Source organism: Epinephelus moara, chromosome 9 (genome assembly GCF_006386435.1).
Source record: "Epinephelus moara isolate mb chromosome 9, YSFRI_EMoa_1.0, whole genome shotgun sequence".
Classification (NCBI taxonomy): Eukaryota; Metazoa; Chordata; class Actinopteri; order Perciformes; family Serranidae; genus Epinephelus; species Epinephelus moara.
This window is the reverse complement of record NC_065514.1, coordinates 4,361,818-4,383,769: the sequence shown is the minus strand read 5'-3', so window position 1 is coordinate 4,383,769 and position 21,952 is coordinate 4,361,818. Positions and strand designations below refer to the sequence as shown.

Here is a 21,952-nt window from a genome sequence, read left to right as displayed (position 1 = left end):
AGGCAGCATAGATAACGGCTTCAGTTCCTTGTCGAAATATAGCGTTCACTTAAACTGATAGATTTTTTCAAGGGCTAAAATCAGTTTTGCTTCTGCCCCTGTAAACCACATTACATTGCTTAGCTTCTGTGTCGGTACCTCTGTCTGCTTCTCCAAACTGGAGCCGCTCTATAATACACTGACTATGGATAAAGACCTTATATAACCCAACTTCAAAAAACCTGAACTATCCCTTTAAGTCCAGTCACCACAAGATTTAATAAAAGACAAACCAGAAAACTAGAATGTAGATACAAAAATAAATGAAACAAAGAAATGTTATTAGAAACAACAGACAGCAGTCTTCAGAAATAAACTTCCACTCAAAACAAGACAGGATTCACTTTGTCAAATTCATAATTTCATTCATTTTAATGACTAAATGATTAAATAAATACAGAGTAGATATATTTTCCTTTCAAGTATTGGATGAATAAAACATATCTGTTAATCTACAGCATACTGTGTATGATACCTAAATATGGTTTTAGTATATATTACCCTTGATAGAGTGATCTCTACAGACATGTCGATATGGATGGAGCCAGCCTCATTACTATCATTCAAAATGCAAAAAATACATTCTGGAAAAATGTTACCTGATACAGACTGATATTTTATATTACAAAAATAAAAGACGACAAAAGAAGACAAAAATAAAACGCATTTACATCCTGTTAAGGAGTTTATAATGTGCTCGAGTCCAAAAATAACATTATTACCTGTAATATGAAATATTGAGTTTAACCTTCATGCCAACAATCTTTTTGTCAAAGTCCTGAAAATGTCACGTTTCAAGTCATAGATGTCTCATTTTGGAATGAAACTGACAAACAAGAGGTGAAACAGCTGATATTCAGCTGCAGATTACAAAAATAGTCCCAGTTTCTCTCGTTTTCATTGTCTTATTAACACACGGCACCAAATATGAAAGTACATGAAAAGAAAGCACTTGTAAAATATGATAATTCAGATTTGATACGCCTGAAAACCTTGTGTCTATGAGCATTCCTGCTCCTGTTAAACAACAAAATGAACCTCTACCTGCTTCAGGGCTGATGCACCTGACCTCTGACCCCCTTAATGTTAATAATCATCATGTTAATTATAATTGCCTTGTTAAAGAACTGCGTGGTTAACTACCACACCACTTGCCCGTGTCGGGCTGTTCTCATGCAGTGTTCATACCTATGAAAAGTAATGCACCAGATTTCATATATAGCCCACGTAATCATAAAGGTTCTGATTACGTGACCAATGTGCTGTTGGGAGTAAATAAGAAAGTAGTATAAAGAGCGAAGTCCATGTGAGGAGGCAGATTTGGGAGGTGGATGGGTTAACAAATACAGGACTTTCTCCCAGGACACTGGTGTTTGTGTCTCATGTAAAACCAAGTGAACTCTGAGTTATTCGAAGATACAATGTCTCATGTTACATTGAGTGTGCTAACTTTACGTTAAGTACGTAATGTCAAAACGCCCAACTATGTTTGTTTTTTTTCCGTAAAAAGCTAACCTGCGTAACTTTGCATTAAGTACTTGACAGAACCAAAAAAAAAAACGAAAAAACCATCTTGGTTTGTCTTCGCACTGTTCCAACAACCACCAACTCTAGAAAAACAGGGTTGCAAAGGTATGAAATTTTCATCGTACGATAACCGTCTCAGAAATTATTGCGGTTTCACGGTATCACGGAAGAATCTACATTATTGTACGTCAGATTGACCCTTAAAAGGAATGAAAACTGGAGGGTTATTGTTTGTTGAACAAACGTTTTATCACTGTAATTAAAAACTTGAAACTGTTTTGTTAATGGAAGTTTGTGTAAAATGTTGCCCCTTTGAAAAAGAATAAAATAAAGGGGAGATTCAACGTCCAGTTGCATTAGTTTTTTCAATATCGTAAATAAGCAAATGGTCTGCTAACCGTCAACTTTTATATCATGGTATACCTTTAAACCGGTATATCGCTGCAACCCTACTTGAAATAAACCCTTAATTCACATGGTTAGATGTGAAAACATGCTGCCTCTATACATGCTAAAATTACTGCTTATTTAAATGTAGTCTGGTGGGTTTGGTGCTTGCGATTCTGGGGCTGTTTCTGGTTAAACAAAAAGGATCTTACTCTTTAACATGAAGGTCTATCTCTGTAGGGAAGTGACCCTTTATTTACTGCGCTCTAGCATTAGTAGATTATAAAAAAAAACTGAATGGAGCCACCTGGCTAAAGTGGTGGGTGATTTATAAGACTCTGGGACTATGAGGCTATTTTCTAACATATATCACCAATTATCTAGCTCTATTTTTCTTTAAAACACACAAAAAAGTGATAGGGCAAACCAAAAAATGACCACAACTTAGAAGAAAGAAATGGCAGCATACTGGCCGAAAGTGCATCTTCCTGATAAGTTGCAAAGTGCTGGCTACACAACCAGCTAGCTAACATTAGAAACCTTACAAAGTAGGGCCGTCACTTTTAAAATAAACCAACATGTCATTAGCTCAATTATACACAACCCACAGCCTGAACCTGCTCTACATTACAACTAACGTTCATTCATGGTGCCTCTGTTGTAACTCCTTAGATTTGTTGCCGTATGTCAGGAAATGGCCCCACCTTTATCCACAATATTCAAATGTGTCTCTCTGTGCTTTTCAGACAAAGTAAACAACTTGCTGGTGAAGAAAGTGAAATATTTAGCAGCTAAACAGCCAAATATTTCTGTCAGGAGTTGGTGGAGACCAAAAACAGAGCAAAAAGAGAGTGAATATTGGGTTTACATTCATCAGTTGGACACAAAAACAGCTTAAACGATGATAATGTTGCTCCATAACTGCTGGATGTGTAAATGGGATGCTTTGGGGAATTACTGTGCATTTGACTAATCTGTGGTTAGGTATGGTACTTCATTGCAAATGGAGCAAACACGGGTCCTGTCCTGTTCAGCTGCTCAACAATCATTTGTAAGCCAATAGATGATGTTAGCTGTTGAAGCTAATCCTTTTCACTCTGATGCTATAGTCAAACTATGAATTACCACATTGCTGTCTTACGTACAGGGCGTTGAGACCAAATGCAGCACTGCGTGAAAAAACGGCAAAGGCCTGTGTAAGTGGTCGCATGTTGCTTCTGGTACTAGTGAGACACTGAAATACAATCCAGGTGTGTTGAGTAACTGATTTATGAATTGAAGGCTTATCAGAGAAAGAATGAGAAAGGTCAATCATTTGCTCTACAGTTAAACGATCAATTGAGGCCTACTCCATACGTATGCAGGTATTTTTAGAAACATAGATGTTTCTATGCATTTAGGCTAAGATATGTAACATTAACTGTATACTACGAATTCATATTTATCCATTTTTGCAATTTAAAGGAACAATATTTTGGGAGTGAGTGCACCATTATCTGCATCTGTTCTATCAACTAAATAATCTGTATCCGTGGCCTAACCGCAAGTTTTTATTTTTAACCTAAAATTGAGATGGATCAGATATAGATCAGAAGTTGCTTAAATTATTATATATGAGGAAACTATTTACAGAACAATTTCGGAATTGAGCTTAAGATCATTTCTGATCACAAGAGTAAGAGATTGAACACTACAGGCCAAAACACACTGGCGGCGAACGCCATGTAAAAAAATACACCCCTGTTATTTTCAATGTACAACCCTACATTGCCGTTGGCGCTCCTGGACATGCTGCCCCATAGCCCTTTATGCCACTGTCGTATTTCCAGCCTCACGACCCCCAGAATTAAATGCATTTCCCCCCACTTGCTCTCTGCTTGTACATACAAACTCCCGCTCTTTTTCTCTGCTCCTATGGCAGCTCGACTCCTGCCAAAGGATGCATAGAGAACTCTGTTGCTGTGTCTGGTGTGTGACGAAGAATGGATGAGGTCGAAAAATATATTGAGCTGAACGACCCACAAGCCTGTCATTATGAAGACAATGGCCAAAAAGATATCGCTCGCTGAGACAAAGCTCTGGAGATTGGCTCTTCGGGAAAGAAATGATTTTATGCTAATGCAGAGGTGGAGGAAGTACAGATCGTTCTGTAAAAGCTGTAATGACTGTGTGTGGTCGTCTGTTTATGAGCTGCACAGTGACGTGTCCACTGTGTGCTAGCGGCGGCATCTGACACGCAAATTTTTTGTAACAGTGATTGTGTGGATGGAAATTTTCTTTTTGAGAAAAGCCCATTTTCAAAAATAGCCATGTACGTGTAGCCAAGGCCTAAATTGCAGAAAATATTGAGCCAGGCTCTATTTTGCCATGGCGCCCGTTGTCAGGACCCAGACTGTGAATGAATGAGAGATCTGCCTTCTTTAACGCAGTGCTAATGTTGGTTTTAATGTTGCTGATCTGTAGCTTTAGTCCTAACAGTGATAAGCGATAAAAACACCATGAAGCAGTTCAAGGTTGTGATATTCTGCTGAAGAGCAACGCTGCCTAAAAGTCCAGCTGCAGCCAACTTTTCCTAAACTGTCGTCCTTTTCGTCTTTCAGCTCTTAAGCAGTAGAAAATGATATTACTTGTTTCTTGAACTGTACAAACAGTTTGTCAAACGGGGCTTTTTGGGGCTAAAACCAGTTCCAGAGCCCATTTCACCAACTCGGCCTCAGAGCCAAGATTTTGATTTTGGCAAAACCACACAAATCCTCCTGTCTGCCTCATCATTCCGACTACTCTGGCCTGTGGAAGCGCTGGAGTCTGAAGGAGCGCTGTACCTGCGCACTTTTAGCCCTGCGCACAGTGGGAGAGTGAGAGCTTCAACAGGCCCTCCGTGTGCATCTTGTAGAGGAGTTTGAACTCGGCAGGCAGCTGATGGGACTCCTGCCACTTGGTGGTGAACTTCGTGCCCTTCTTGTCGTAGTAATGGTACGGCAGCTCCTTTCCCGTGTTGGGGTCCCAGCCGAAGGGCCAAAAGCCGTACAGGTGGATCTGGTCGCACATGGCGGACGCCAGCGTGTACATCAGGATGCCGGTACTCAGGCGCTTTGGCGACAGCTGCTTGGTTTTCCAGTAGCTGTTGAGCACAAGTGAGGAGAACAATTAGACATTAAAGTCGAGATGCTCAAGAAGAACCCAAACGAACCACACTCAAGGGGCAAACGAATTTGAGTTCGACTGGATCAAAACAAACTGAGCAGGTCTGAAAGCACCCTTAGTAAAAAACGCACTTTAATTTTTAAATACAGTGAATTTCCGGTACAGAGCTTTTATTTTGAAGTGCTGTTTCCTGCTGTAGAGTGAGTGACTAACAGACAGCTACTTAACAGAGACAGCAACCAGCTTGAAGACATGGCCAAACACAAGTGTGACGCTGAATGTATTTAACTGTGTGGACCTTAAACTAATGACTAAGGAGAAATCTGGACCATGTGGCTGGACCAGTTGGGAACCACTGCTTTAGAGGAGCCTTACATTTTCAAATTATAAGTCACTTGAAAGGGTAAAATACCTGAATTCAATCCTGAATAGACCAAAGTGATGCACCCACCTAAAATAGTATAAATTAGATTAATATCCAAGTATTTATTTATTTGTGTGACACATGAAAAGGGACAAACCTGAATTTCAGTGAAACAAACAAAAAAAGATGACAGTTATGTCCAATTTTGTCCAATTATTTCGAAGTCATTCACCAAAAATTCGACAGTAAGCTGTTATTAAAAGCAATGACTTCTGATGGTTAAAAAAAACCCTAATCTGACCACTGCTGATGCTTTCACCAGGCAGTCCTGCTCTGCAGCGGCACAGAGGGGGAACTCTCCAAACCAGCCTCGACAAAACCGTCTCCAAGAGTCCTTGAGGTGCTGAAAGCCGTCTGAGCTGCTTAAACGTGGTAATTCTTCCAGAGCAGGTAGTTTTAATGGGATTGGTGAAGATTAAGCTACTGTACGAGCAGCCTATTCTGCTCCAGCACTAAGCACCAGACTTAAATCCCTCTTCACACACACAGTTACAGCTCTGTGCCATACCTTTCACTAAATAGCTGTTGCTTTATAATCCGGCTTTGGAGCCTAAATCTCCTCTTTGCCATATAGAGAACAGCTCGATACTATACAACCACACAAACCACTACAAACAAGACAGAGATACACGGGGACATTTTAATCACGGACATAAAAGTAAAGACGAATGTGTAATGTATGCTGTCATTTTTAGGGAACAGCCTTGACCGTCCTCACCAGATGTAGATGGGAACTAATTGTGTGGGAATCCACTCTGACGAGCAGAAAATCACTGAGAGGTGCAGGAATCTGAATAGAACAATGTCAGCAACCCACCCCGACCACTTCATTATAAACTACGCTGCATTTGGACTGGAAAAACTGTTGCCACTGAAATGGAGCTGCAACCAACGATTATTTTCTCAATTAATTCATTACTTATTTGGTCTTAAAATGTCAGAAAATGGCAAAAAAAAAATGTCCATCAGTGTTTCCCAAAGCCCCAAGTGACGTCCTCAAATGTCTCGTCTTGTCCACAACTACAAAGATATTCAGTTTACTGTCAAAGAGGAGCAAAGAAACCAGAAAATATTCACATTTAAGGAGCTGGAATCAGAGAATTTTGACTTTATTTCTTACAAAATTACACAAGTCAGTTTGCAGTTAATCTAATAATTGACAACCAATCATTTCAGCTCTACAAGGAACATAATCCAATCAGCAATTATCTTTCCCCAGACAGATATTTGGCCTTTTTTCTAAAAAGGCCAAACGTGTACTGATCTTCTTCCTCTGTGCCATAGAGCTCCACTGTTATCCCAAAACTAAAAACACACATCAATGAGCCACACTGTTGCACTATGTGACATGTTGTTTTATTACCATGAATACACACACTGTAGTTTATTTTGACTTGATCCCACACACACCATTCTGCTGCCACAAAAACTCACTAGAGCGCCAAATGTGGATTAATCTGCCACTGAAAATAGTCCCCATGAAATGCCCCATTTCCTCCTGTTTGTTTAATTAAAATTACAGTGCGCGGCTATTTTAGGCCCTGATCACACAGAAAGTGTTTTAGCAGCTGGGGGCGGCTTTTTGTAATTGTTTTTAATGAGAATGAAGCTTTTTCTCGTGGTTTTTGTGTTGCTACACACCTCATGTTTCAGTGCTTTAGGTGCCTGGTGTTTTTGCCGGAGCTCTCTGAACTCCTTGAGTTAAAAAACTTCAGGTCAGACTGGAAAAGCGTCCCATGTCATCTCTTTTTTCAACATCTTTTTCCCCATTGTCCTATTGGATGATTTGAGAGGCGGGTCTTCTGTGGTGGTCACAACAGTTGGTAAACAATGGAGGAGAAACTGGTGGTAGCGGTTGCTGGATACCCAGAGCTATACGGCCTGATGATAGACAGCAGGTTGTCAAACTGCCCCTGAGTCATCCTAAAATATGCCTGTAAACGTCCATGATGGAGGAGAAGCTCCTGGACCAACTGGTGGTACTCCCCATGATCCACCCTCTTTTTTAGGGTCTAATGTACCCACACAGATCTCCGTTTATCTGCTGACAGCCTCTCACCCTCAACCAGAAAGCGTATGTTAATGCAATTGGATCAGCCAGGCCACATGTGGAGTTGAAAGGTCACCTAATTCTGTCTGCCCCTGATATCTCAAGAAAGCCTTGTGAAAGGCCACAGAACAAAAACATTAAGGATAACCCATAGCAGGGACACTTCCTTGGACTTGAGACATATTATGTTAGTTGACAAGTCTGCAAGCTTTGCCCACCAAATTTGAATTTTGAGATCAGGGATGGGCATTTTAAGTGATTTTTAATATTCGAATACTTGTAGACTAGGAGTGTAAATTGGCCTACAACTAAAAACGAGAAATTTGGAATTCACTCATTCAACAAACAGGCTTTAATCAGCCTTTTAAGCCAAAAATTCAAAGTGAACACAAGAAAAGTCAGCAAACTTTCTGTTGCTGCCTTTACACAGGTTAGATGCAGCACCAAAGGACTGTCTTTGTAGCCGCTCTCTTCCCAGTCAGTTCAACGTCTGCCCTTCTAGCACAAGCTAGCAAAGCAGTAGTAGCTAACATCAGACACATACATATAAAAGTCATGTTCACAAGTAGGAGGCTGGAAGGTGATTACGAATACTGACAACCAAATTGAATTAGAATCTGATTACATAACAAGAACGGTTATTAACACCAGGTGTAAATGCAAAGGCTCATCTAAAGACGTCATTATCTAGGAACAGGAATTGGGTCTTTGTAATGTAGTGCAGAGTTACTGGGTGTCTTACCTGTTCACATACTGCATGATGTTTCCGGGCCAGGCCAGCTGGACCTTCAGCTGACCTCGATGCTCCACGAAAAAGTCGACCAGTGTCCTCGTCACCGTGGCTGACGTGTGGAAGAAAAATGCCGGGATCCACAGGATGGCTCCGTCGAGCTTCTTCAGGCTCAGGAAGAAATTGTTCCTGTCCTGCACAGTCAGTAAATTATTGTAGTACTTCTCCAGGATACTGGGGTTAAAGGTCGTCATGTTGGTCCGCCGCCCAACGTCCTTCTTAAAGATCTCAGTTGGCGCAAAGTTGCAGCGGAAGACGAAGTCAAACTTCTCAATCTGGGGGCCACAGCGCGAGCCAGTGAGGATGCCGCTGTTGCCGACCACAGCACAGACATTATAGTGCTTGTTGAGGATCGGCGAGATCTCAGGGAGGAGCGAACGGAAGTTCTCGCCAATGGAGAAGACGTACTTGTGGCTGGAGTAGTCGTAATGCATCAGCTGTCCGATTCGGACTGAGTCTCTTGTCAGCGTGAAGTTGTGGGGGATGTCGATGTATTGAGAGATCTCTTTTCTGCAAGACAAAAATAAGTTTTTGTACGTTACTGTTCTTATCCACAAGTCAGCGGCTGTGCCGCTTAAAAAAATGGACCCACTGCTTGGCAGATGTCTCTTTTGCCATGTTAGTCCATGGGAAAAAGTCTGTTTGGGTCTCATGGCATCAAATGAAAGTGTAAATCCACTGTTTATGCAAAAATGCAGATGGCCCTATCTAGAGCCAGTGTTTGGTTTGTCCACTCTGGTCCACTGTGGAAACAACGGTTCTACAGTGGACCAGGTTCTTGAATGGTTTGAACTGAAGCAGATTTGAAGCTGGATACAAATTCAACAGAGTTTTACTGCTGTAAGTGCTCAAAGGACATCCAAAACACGCCACAGAAACAGAGAGACTGTGTGTGACCTACTTCAGTTGTATAAAAGCAGTATGGTTGTAGGTCCATTTCGAGGAGTTCTGCAGATCCTCGCTGAGAGAGTTGGTCAGAGGAGTGAAAGCTGGATCCAGATACTTCAACGCCAGCTGGGAGCTGCACAGACGAGGAGGAGGAGGAGGAGGAGATAGATAGATAGATAGACAGAGGTTAACCCAGTCTTCCTGTGCTGAGGAGAGGTCGGCTTCAAACCACTTGCACTTCAAAATGTTTTGAGGAGCATTTTAGCTCTTTAAAAAAAGGATTGTTGGTAATGCAAAACATCCTTACTTTTGCAAAGCGAACATTAAAAGATCATTTATCTGACAGACCAAGAAACACAAGCAGTCAGCCAAGAGATCACTGATCATTGAAACTCAAGTGTCGCAGAAATTTTGCAAGGGAAAAAAAATTACACCAAATCTGAGATGAGATTGCGCAGTTATTCGTGCTATATTTAGTGTTCTTATCATGCATCTGAGCAGCAGATGTTTTTTAATAAAAGAAAAAAGTATTTAGACCAGATCCAATCAATCAGACAATAATGAAAATACTTCTTTGGTTTCCAAGAAACAAATTTAATATCTACTTGCGTGGTTGAAATATCTTGCACACGAATTTAAACTTGGTGTGAAATACCCTAAAACTGAAAGGGAGATCACCTGACTGCTCGTGTTTCTCCATGTCGTAGAAACAAAACCCAGAAGTTAAAAAATAAAGCTTCATCTGGGCTTTGCAGAAAATCTCTAATCCCTGTCAGTACCACCTCCTTCACAAAGCTAAAATGCCTCCAAAAGAAGCCGGTTGAAATGTGCAAATGTTTGATCCGTTCAGCAAATAAATACAGAGGTTTATTCCTTTAGGAAAGCAGCTGCAGTAAAACAAAAAAAAGATTCAGTTTCATTTACACTCTCAGCTCAGTGTAAACGCACACTTGCTTACTCTAATCTACAATCAAATCAACCTTCTGTGGGAAGATGAGCAATAAGGCCAAACTGTTAAAGGAATTCTGTTCATCTTAGCAAGTCATTCAGAGTTAATTTGACAATATTTTCCCTTCAAACAAATTTGGATTAATGTCCTTCCTTCACTTTCAAGATGGTTTCAAAACAAACATCTACACTTTGACATGATTCCTTGATTACTTGACTTTTCACCTCCATGTGCATTCTGATGACGTCACCTTGTTGGTAAATTTGATCCCAACATGAGCTCAACACACTTGATAAGATGAACACTTTTGTTTTGCAGTGCAAGAAGCCTCAACTCCTTCAATGCTACAAGTGAGTATATTAAAGCCTTAAAGCCAAGACTTAACCAGGAAATGATAACAATGTGATCATTATTTTGTAAGCTTTTCTGTACGTCTTATTTTTGCACAGAAACCTTGACATTTTTGATGTATTTTTCTGGCGCTGTCTTGTGGTAGAAGGGCTTGCTTCTTAAGTCAGAACAGCATTTAGTCCAGGCTTCCTGTAAAAGCAACAGTCTGGCTGAATCCAGATGTCCGCACTTCACCACACTTCCAAGCTGTGTCTCAGCCTTTGAAGGGCGCGGCCTTTGCGGTTGACATTGGCCACGTCCTTTGATGACCCCATCAGCTAAACTGAATGGTCTCCGAAATGGGACAGTCTGGTCTGCGGAGGATTTCTTGGTTGCATCACCAGCTGTTTGATATATTTCAGGCTGATGGACCGTTTTTAGGTAAACTTACTAAATTAAGATCGTTTAAGCTGTGTGCTTTTAGCTAATAGTAATGTTAGCAACATTTAACCGTTGGCTAGTTAACAATTGTTTTGTTAATTAACTCAATATATAATCGTCACTGACGCGCAATGTATCTTGGGATAGGCTGGGCCTAGAAGGATTCATCCATTGCATTCTCCAAATTCTGGGATAGAAGACTGCATTTGTCGGCTGCATTTGAAGGAGCCTTCGAAATGGGACGGCCTTGGTCGCACCGATGTGACGCAATCAGTCTCCAAATTAAGCCTTCGAAGGCTGCAGCCCCTGAATTGAGACACAGCTACAGACTTGCGGACTTTGCGGGTGCGTTCCCGGGAAGTCTTGGTGTGCTTAGGGCTGTCCAAATCCACAGTTCATCAAGTCCACAAGGGGCCTAAAGCGGACCTTCTGCAGACTTCCAGAGAGTCCGCTTGGGCTGCGGACTTCAGCAGACTTAGCAGATTTAATTGCCCACAATCGCAATACGGACGTGATGTTGTGGGGGGTTTTCAATAGCTGACTAAAAAAAAAAAAAAACGTATGTTAATGTAAAACAGTTACTGTAGCCTATTAAAACAATACTGTGTATTAGCAGCTTGAGGTGTCTTCCCTCGGAGACTTAACGTGATTACGGCAAACTCATCACAGTACATATGACTGAAGTTTGCGAGGACTTATTCCACAAGTCCAGGTGGACATTTGGATTCAGCCACTCTGGCAAAGAGGATTGTTCACAGTGTTGGAAAGTCGGTTTAAAACTTGCCTCGTTAACACTATTCTCCTTCTGCATTGGACTAAACATCAAAATGTCAAGGTTTCAGGTCGAGACTCTGCTATGGCAGACACAACTGGTCAAATAGTATTTGCATTTAGTTTGGTTCATCTAGCGTGACGAACGAGGTCGGTGGAATTTACTTCATCAGGACAGTTCAGAAAGAGTCACAGGTCTGATCATTCTGTAACTTACACTGTCCTGTATGGATAAAACCCACCTCTGTGATGCCCGCCCAGACTGAGACAAACCTTCAACAGTCTGTGTAAATACTGTTTGACCTGGATCTGATGGCAGTCAGACCTCCAGCAGCGCTATTTTGTTGTTGCAGCATCTGCCATCTTTGAAGCCAGTGATGCTCAGCCAGAGAGAGGTGCAGCGCTGTATCAGGATCAGCATGAAATACTGAATTTAACCATCAGAATAAGATAGTAATACTAAAGATGAACACACTGAAGATAAAAGTCTCACTTTGTATCAAGTCTCTTTACTCTTAGCATTCATCTATTTTTTTTTATTTCATGCTGTTTCCAATCCAACACCAAACCATCCAAAAGGCTCCAGAGAAATGTCAGGGTCATAGACTCGTTGCTTTGTGTCGAGTTAGTGACACAAACAGTTTGATGTTCAGTGTAAGACCATAGATAGATAGATAGACAGATAGATCTCATAGAAAAATATCAATATGAAAACAAAGGACAAGGAAAGACAGAGTAGATCCTCGTGTTCTGAGTTAAAACGTCAGCACTCTGTATTCACCTCAGGTCAGGTTTGCGAGGCGGCCTCTCGCTGCAGGGAAAATGTAAAACAAAAAAAACAAACTCACTCTTATCTTAATCATCACCAGTGACTTTAAAAAGAACTGACAGAATGGAGTACTTGAAGTAGACTCTATGAAGAGCTGGCATGCAGAGGTAAAGTGTATTTCAAATACTTACTTGAAACCATATTACTGTAACAACAAAACAATCGTTATTGTGATATAATGCATCACTGTGACAACTTTGACACTTTAGTTTTTATATGACAGACACTTTTAGTAATGAGTGGATCTTCAAGCATTTATATATATTAATTTTGTCGTGGAGCGTTGTTCCTGTGGGCTACAGCAACACTAAACCCCTGAGCTTGCCTGAGAAGGACTAAATGCACAAACTTTTTATTTTTAAATATCCCATGGAGAGAGACTCTCACTGCAGCCTGTTCTATTTTGTTCTGAAAATGTCGGCGTGCAGCCTCGTTCAGTGGACGATGAACCAGGTGCAGACTGATAAAGGAGGAACTACAGTGAGTGCTGGACGGAGCAGTGAGTGACAACAACCCCACCCACATTTAAGAGGACTGTTTGCAGTGGAAACACTAGGGTCTAGGTACCATGTCTGAAGGGTTACTGTTGGTTCCAAAGGTACCATACCGAAAGTGTCTGGTGGAAACAGGTCTTGAATGGCATCCTCTGGGGCTGAAAAGTGAGGCAAATACATTAAATACAATGTGCCAAAAACCGCAGTTCCTCTAATGGCCACTTGAGGCTGGAACAAGAACGAGTCAATTCCCATAGACCTCCATGTTAAAATGCCCAAATTTACAGCAGAAATAAACATGTTTACAGCCTGGTTCAAAAACAGTTTTGGTCTCTATAGTTAATTTTAACGTTCTTGACAACTGTACAGGGGGTGAATTTTCATATAACTCACTTGTTACATTTTATTAAGGCTTAAAGTTACGCATAATTAAGAGCTGTCTGCCTCAAAACTGGAGTCCACAAACCAATAGGTGAAACCATGGTAGCTACATCCATTATTGTTGTACAATCTATGGTTTATACTAGGGCTGCAACGATTAGTCGACTAATCGATGACTAATCGACTATTAAAATAATCGGTGACTATTTTAGTAGTCGACTAATCGGTTTGAGTCATTTTTCATAGAAAAGTAGTATAAAAGTCCCCCAAAATACTCTTACTGCAGCTTATTACGTTCAGATATTGGCAGCTTTACACACTCTCCCGTGACAGTGAACTAAAACCCTTTGGCGTGAGTATGAAACAAGACATTAGATGACGTAATTTTGGGGTTTGGGCGAGACAGACCGACATTTTTCAACATTTTAACACATTTTTCGATGAAATGATTAGTCGACTAATCGAAGAAATAATCGACAGATTAGTCGACAATGAAAATAATCGTTAGTGGCAGCCCTAGTTTATACAGAGCTCATATTTTATTACAGTAACAGATAACAGAAAGTGATTTGCACAATGAAGGATACAGCTGAGACCTAAAAAGAACTACAGCTTCATGTTTATGACTTTCGTGTAGTTCTCCGCTGCCTCAAACGTTGGTCTGCTGAGTACAACTAACTGGGTATAAGTCATCTTATAAAGGAAATTCTTCACTGTCCTGCGGCTTAAACCTTTCTGTCCTGGATCTAATATAAAGGCATTGCATATATGATGAGTGACTAGGTACAAAGAATGGGTGGTGCACAGCCATGCATTGTGACAGCTTGCAGAGTCAATGGGTTCTGTAAGTTTTGTGGAAATCCGACCCTTAGAGTCCAGTAGAAATTTGGGCCTGACAGTGATGGTACACTCTTTTTCATTGTAATCTGGCCAGTCATTTCTTCAGAGTACAGACCATCAGATGGACTGAACACCCTCTCCATCGACTGGCTTGGCAAAACCTAAAATGTCACCCTGTTCCTGATCGTAAACTCTGATTCTACAACAACACAGCAGGAAACTTGTATGGACTTGTCCACCAGAGTGTTTTCTCCTCAACATGCTTCTCTCCTTCACATCTAACTCACTCTGAGTGTAACCTTGGCCCGCGGTGACGACGAGCGAGGAGGGAAAATGATTACAGGCAGGAGGAAAATGAATGCAGCTCTCAAGCTGTAAATCAGATCCAAGGACGGCCCGCTGGCCTCCAGAACCTCCATCAGAACGAAGCTGTTTTAGCATCACGCTCCGGACCTGACCCAACATGTCGGACGACAAAGATTTACGGAATGATTTTCCATGGAGCCGCAGTGGACCTACTGTTCAGGAGTATCCTGTTCGGACTGGAAACAGACGCAGTAAAAATGCAGACACAGGATTTGAACATCTAAACTAGTTCTGGAGGTGGTCATAGGATATGCTAATGTTTTCTAACAGTCAGCAAACATGTCATTAATACATTTATCATAATTACACAGCATAATCAGGGAGAGTACATCGTATCTCTCATGTCAGTGATGGATGACACTGATTGGCTGATTGCCTTTTAAGTGAGGAGACAGCTTTGCTCTGATGAACTGGTTTAAAGTGGTACATGACAGTGTGTTTTCTCAGTCGGTGTGTATCAGCCTGAAGGAAAACAAGGCATCTGTCACTTAATCCCACGGCTGTGAACTAGATCAGCACATTTACTCACAGCTCTTCTGTCTCTCCTTAAGTCCACTTACTGCCATGGAGGGCTGTGACCGTATGGATTTTGTCAGCGATATACCAGTTTTAAAGGGAAATTTCGGTTTATTTCAACCTGTCTTCTATCGTCCTAAATTAGTTTCAAGTGACTAGTGACATAAAAATAATAGTTAGCATGTTAGCCGTTAGCCTAGATACAGCCGGGGCGCATAGTAGCGTCAGACCTGTTAAAACGTAAGTGAACAGGCAACCTTCAAGTGCAAAGTTAGTCCACTAAACAAGCTTTTTTTCCACAAAGACCGCCTCATATCGTTAGGATAAATGTCAGAGAACATATAGAAAACGACATGTAAACGTGTTGTCTTACCTTACCGGTGTGCTGCCATGTTTGTTTACCATCTAGCTCTGCTTTCCAAAGCACGGATGATAGGAGACAGGTTGAAATAAACCGAAATTTCCCTTTAAGGTCTACCGTGATATAAAAGCTGACGGTTATCTTACCCTGTACATTTGCTTATCTAGACATTGAAAAAAAGAATGGAACTGGACAAAGAATCTCCCCTTAATTTTAGTTATTAGGCAAGGGGAGACTTTTTACACATAGTTCCATTAACAAAATAATTTCAAGTTTCAATTATAGTAATAAAACATCTGTTCAACCAACAATAACCCTTCTGTTGTCATTCCTTTAAGGATCATTCTAACTAACAATAATGTAAATTCTTTAATACCGTGAAACCGCAAAATTTTATGAGACGGTTATTGTACCCTGAAAATCTCGTTGCAACCCTAATATTTTCTTGCAGCGGTGAAAAAGCAACGTACGACTGCGGTTTTGCCTCCATTAACCACCAATGCCACCCCCCCCTTGCCTGCGTTTTGACTGGGCAAAGCCTTTCGTCCTCCTGGCAGCTGCCTCCATCTCACTCAGACACTGCCTGGGTCGGGGTCTGCAGCTACCTGTACTGGAGAGCAGCGTAAAAGTGAGGACTCTGCAGCTAAATCTAGGGACTGACACATTCCCAGAAATACACAGACTGACAAAAAGAAGAAGAAAAAAAAAAAAGCTTGACTTTAAGAATCTCCAACTGATCTTTGATCCATGGAGGGTTTATATTCGTAAAACTCTCCTCGAGCCCAGAAAAGCAAATAATAATCTATGATGTCATCACAATGTAAAGTCTATGAGCTGAGCGGGAACTCGTGGGTGGGGCCAGGGGGAAAAGCACACATATTTGGTAGGCCACATATCCCAGAAGTAAACCCAGGAGCTAGAAAACTTGCTGGCAATGTGCTTGGCGAACAGCTCTTATAGGACTAAATAGGTGCCGTTAGCTGGCAATCTAGATCTAATGAGAGACTCCATGAAGTCACTGCACTTGCCCACTGTTTCACAAAGAAATTAAACAAACTGTGTGTAAGATTTAGGGGGGATTTAGTGGCATCTAGTGGTGAGGATTGTACACTGCAACCAGCTGAAACATCTCCCGGTTAAAATTCCTTCAGTGTTCAGGAGGTTTTTACGAGGAGCTTAATTATCCATGAAGTCTCTTCCTCTGTAAAACAAGAGGAAATGGTAATTAAAAAACAGTAAAACCCCTGAATGAAGCAGTTTAACGTTAAAAATCAGCGTTTCTCTGACGCTGTTTGGCATGTCAAAGATGAACAGCTCGCTCGCCACATGCCTTTTTTCTCTGATAACTTAAGATCCAGACGATCAAGAGGATTTCAGCGGGAGCCGAATTATCCACAGAAGTCTCTTCCTCTCCAAAACAAACAGACCAGGTGAGTGGATGATGTGGACACCTTAAGATTACTACCCTATGATTGATGATCATTTGGTTCCAAAGTTTCGGGCATTAATGTGGTGCTACAACAGCCTTCTCTCTGGTTTAAGGCTTTCACCAGATGTCAGAACCTGGCTGCAGGGATTTGCTCCCATTCCGCCACAAGATCATTAGTGAGGTCACCCACTGATGCTGGGTGATGAGGTCTGACTCACAGACGGCGTTCCAGTTAAACCCAAAGCTGAGGCTGAGGTCAGGGCTCTCTGCAAGGGGCACTGTCATGAAACAGGAAAGAGCCATTCCCAAACTGTTGCCAGAAAGTAGCCCAGCATCCTCAGAAATGCATAGGTATTGGACGATTCCACAGCGTACAATTAAAGTTCACTACCAATGTGGCCAAGGCAGAGAGTAAGGCCACATCCACACTGATACGCTGTCTTTATAAAACGTTTTAAAATCAAAATACTGAGCATTTTAGCACTGTTTTAGAAGTTATTTCCATCCAATACCTGCACGCCTGAAAACGCACATCAAATGACCATTCATGTACACTGGGCTTGCTCGTGCCGGTGTAAAACACTATCGGCAGACACCACGTCATCTAAGTGGCCCGCCCTTAATTCTGTGTGACTTTAAACCTTAATAAAATGTAAACAGGTAAGTTATAAATAAATTCACACCCTGCACAGTTGTCATGAATGTTGAAATTAGCTATAGAGACCAAAACTGTTTTTGTACCAGGCTGTAAACATGTTTATTTCGGCTGTAAAGTTGGGCATTTTAACATGAGGGTCTGTGGGGATTGACTCGCTCTTGGAGCCAGCCTCCAGTGGCCATTAGAGGAACTGCAGTTTTTGGCACATCCGCATTGGCTTCATTTTTCGAGCAGGTATAACTGCAGCTGGAGCAGCTACGTGACCCGCCCTCTAGCTACATTACTCGTCCACTACACCTACATGTTGGTCCACGATCAGCCCCCTTCGCTCCTTGACCCGCAAGTTGAAGTCCTAACGAAATTGGTAAGTTAGCGATTAGCTAGCTATGAAGTGTTATGTTAAAAGAGAGGTGGTTAAGGTTAGGATAAGGGTAATGGGAAGGCTAGGCTATAGCTGTGTCTCAGTTCAGGGGCTGCAGCCTTCGAAGGCTTGAACCGATTACATCACATTGGCGCAACCAAGGCTGTGCCATTTCGAAGGCTCCTTCAAATGTTGCCGAGAAATGCAGCCTTTCCCAGAATTTGGGAGGATGCAACAGATGAATCCTTCGTGGGCCAGTCTATCCCAAGATGCATTGCGCGACTGTGACGTTTATATATTGAGTTAACTAACGGCAGCCCCTGAATTGAAACACAGCCTATATTTTGTTACATATGCTGACACTAAGTTAGCAATTAGTTAGCTATGAGGCATTCCGTAAGAAAAGAGGTTGTTTAAGTTAGGATAAAGGTAATGGGCACGCTACATTTCAATACTTATGCTAATGCTAAAGTAAGCAATTAGCTAGCTATTGAGTATTATGTTGAAAGAGTGGTGGTTACGGTTAGGATAAGGGCAATGGGCAGGCTAGACTAGCCTATATCGTATTTAATATGCTAACACAAAGTTAGCGATTAGTTAGCTATGAAGTATTCCATTACAAGAGAGGCAGTTTAGGTTAGGGTAGGGTAATGGGAAGGCTACATCTTGTTACTGATGCTAATGCTATGTTAGCAGTTAAAGAGCATTAGCTATGCAGTGTTATGATAAAAGAGAGGTGGTTGGGGTTAGGGTAAGGGTAATAGGAAGGGACACATCTCGTTACTTATCGAGTGAGTCAAGTCTTCATGTGTTATAAATAATAAAGTGGATTATTGCCACATTTTGGTCTCAACTATTCATTACAGCGTTCTGATGGCCGGAAGTTTTGCCCCATCACAATCCAAAAGTTAATGCTTACTTTTAATAATGATAATCACGACCTTCCCCAACCTTAACCAAACTGCTAAGTAGTTTTATGTATTGTTCAAAGAAAAACATTTTTAAAACATTAGAATTAGACGTTAAAAACTTTCTGTCATTGTGTGCTTTAGCATTACAAATTTCTCTTTATTGTAACTGTGGGGCTCAAACCACAGAACGATAGTACACTAAATTATGTTAGTATTTTTGCCCTTAAATGATGAGAGTGAACACTGTGATACAGTCTGCTCTGAGAAACTAAAAACATATCCTTACACTGATGAACCAAAGGACAAATACTGCATGGAGGCACAGCAGCAGTCAGTGGGCTGACAGGCCTCAGACAGCAGAGAGGCCTTTATCTGATCAGAGCTACAGCTTCCTGAGCTACAGATAAGATGTGCCAGGAGATAAAGTTGATGTATATTTCTGCTTTGATTGCTCCACCCTGCCACTGTTCATCTGGAGAAACAATATAAAACATCATTTATGAGGATTTAAGACAGTCAGGTTCATCCACAAACTGCCACAGCTCTAGGTCACGCTCAGCTGATATTTCTACCCTGTCAGCATGTATTAATAACTAAAAATAAAATCCAAACACTCAGCTGATCTGATGCAAACCCACAGTCAGCATAAAGCCCACACAGATGCTCCACAGGCGGGCCTGGACTCACCGAAACCCCGCATGGAACATGGACATCCTGGGTCCTCCATTGGGTCCGTATCTGGGGGTGCTGAGCAGAAAGTCCTTCTTGATGGACACGTAGCTGATGAGCGACAGGATGAGCAGCGCCACGCTGAACATGACCAGCCCCAGCGCGCTGGCGATCCGCACCATCCTGCCTCTCTGCGGACACCAGCCCCCCCGGACCGGAGGATCACTGACCGGCCAGGACCAGGACGAGGAGACAGCGAGCACCCAGGTGCACCGCATCAGCGGCAGGGCGAGGGCGTAGACGCGGAGGCGGCGCGCGTTAGATCTCAGAGTCCATGGAAGGAGGTGGCGCGGCGCGGCAGCGGCAACGCATGGGCGGCGTACAGGAGAGCAGAAACGTTAAAGGCCTGGCAGGCGAACAAGGACGCGCAATCCGCGGGATTATTGACGCTATTAACAGAAGCCATGAAGCCTACAGAGTCCGTGTGTGCAGCAGGAGTCAGGAGCGGACAGCCGCGTTTTTACAGCCGATTTCATAACCTACACATGAGGCAAGGAGGCTACGACGCGTCTGCGGAAGAAACGACGCAGGATGAGCGGCTGTGACGCATCCACTGTCCGTGTATCGCAGGATGGAGAGCAGAGGAGGGAGGAGGGGGGTCTTGGAGGCTTTTCTGCAGGCATGCAGGGTCACATTACAGCCGGCATCATCACCCCAGGGCGGTGAAACGAAGCGGCGACACGCGGCGTCCTCCTGCAGCGAGAAGATGGAGGCGACCGGCGGGCGCTGCTCCGTCTCTTCATCTGCATCCTCGGCGTGTCTCTCCTCCTCTCCCCGGTAGTCTCATTAATTAAAGCGGAGTGTCGCTTTAAGGAGACGCAGCTCTCATATCGCGGTAATCAGATAAACAGCAGCAGCAGCATCCGAGGCGGAGCTCTGCGTCCTGAGAAGCAGAGACGCACCGAGAGAGGAGGGCACACACACACACACACACACACACACACACACACACACACACACACACACACACACACAGGAGGCTGCAGGGGCGTCAAGTATCAGACTGAACCCAAATATTCAGAAACGTGAAAATATAAAAACAGGTTTTCTGCTCATGTCAAAACACAAACAGTTCTGTGGAGTGACAAATACTGTCATCTAATGTTTTCATATATTAAAAACTACAAGTGCTGTGTTTGTTTTGTAGGCTGCACCATAAACTGTAGGCCCAACATGCAGCCTGTTTCTACACTGGAATATATGATATATATATTTTATATATAAATCATTATTTTTGTATATTATTATTGTTATAAATATGTTGGAGCCCAGTGGCTTTCCAACTTTTGCCCAAGGCACACCAAATGGCAAACCAAAATCTTAATTTTTATTTTAATTAAATGAAATAACTATATCCATAGTTATTCAACATAAAATGTCGCCTATATAATCTTACAAGTGTTGACGAGGATAAAGTTAATATCCTATAGGTCGACATAATGAGCCTGTTTCACTTCTAACCACACTGAACATGGACCACTCACATATTTTGCAGTTTATTTTAGAGGAGCCCACAATCCCAAATTTGCCTCCAAGGACTTCACAATTCTTACAGCATGCAGCACCTCCTGTCCTTAGATCCTCAATATACGTGTTAGCATGCTAACATTAGCACCAAACACAAGCTGAGGCTGCTGGGAATCTCATTAGCTTTGCAGGTATTTGGTCATAAACCAAATTATTGTACACTGTTATGTTCCCAGATCAGGCTCAAGGGATGAGGGAAGCTGTATAAAGAAAAGTTATGATTTATACATGTATATAAAGTCTTTAAAATGTTAACAAAAGCTTCTTTCCTGGGGTGTAATGAAAAAAAATAGTAATTGAATTACTAAAATTAACAACTAAACAAAAACTCTGTCAGATCCATCCTCTCATCAGAACGTGGTCACCTCTGGCTCTAAAAAACAAGATGGCGACGGCCAAAATGCCAGACTTGATGCTTTAAAACGGGAGTCCACAAACCAGCTGGCGACGTCACAGTGGTTACATCCATTATTTTACACAGTGTATGATTCACGTGCTGACCTGAAGGTGTCAATCATTGCATACAGTTGATTCAGATGCTTTCACCTAAACACAAACAAACAGACAGACAGACGGACGGTAAGATGCTCCACGGACACATAAAGACATCAGACAGAAAGTCGGGCTGCCACTGCTGCTGACATTTCAACAGTGACCTTTCTGCTGGGCTTAAGGCCTGATAGAACACACACACACACACACACACACACACACACACACGGAGGGATCTAATGGCTTTGTAGAGGCTGTCAAACAGACGTACAGATTAAGATCCTAAAGCTTCAAATCAAATGTCTCCCACACACACAC

At 42.1% G+C, this 21,952-nt stretch overlaps 1 protein-coding gene across 1 annotated transcript; it reads right to left on the bottom strand.

The window, feature by feature from the left end:
• Positions 1–409: 409 nt before the first annotated feature.
• On the bottom strand, positions 410–20,501 carry st8sia3 (ST8 alpha-N-acetyl-neuraminide alpha-2,8-sialyltransferase 3). The gene is made up of 4 exons (XM_050053870.1): positions 19,574–20,501; positions 9,263–9,382; positions 8,314–8,871; positions 410–5,074 (listed from the first exon to the last, which is right to left on the bottom strand). Exons 1-4 carry the CDS (start codon positions 19,831–19,833, stop codon positions 4,786–4,788), a joined length of 1,227 nt encoding a protein of 408 aa, XP_049909827.1. The 5' UTR covers positions 19,834–20,501; the 3' UTR covers positions 410–4,785.
• Between the last annotated feature and the right edge of the window lie 1,451 nt (positions 20,502–21,952).

Coding starts and splice junctions, on each gene's coding strand:
- st8sia3 (XM_050053870.1), bottom strand. CDS start 19,833: ATGCGGTGCACCTGGGTGCTCGCTGTCTCCTCGTCCTGGTCCTGGCCG. Junction 9,383..19,573: donor ATGTTCCATGCGGGGTTTCG/GTGAGTCCAGGC, acceptor TCGTCTGTGCAG/CTCCCAGCTGGCGTTGAAGT. Junction 5,075..8,313: donor ATCATGCAGTATGTGAACAG/GTAAGACACCCA, acceptor TGTGCTCAACAG/CTACTGGAAAACCAAGCAGC.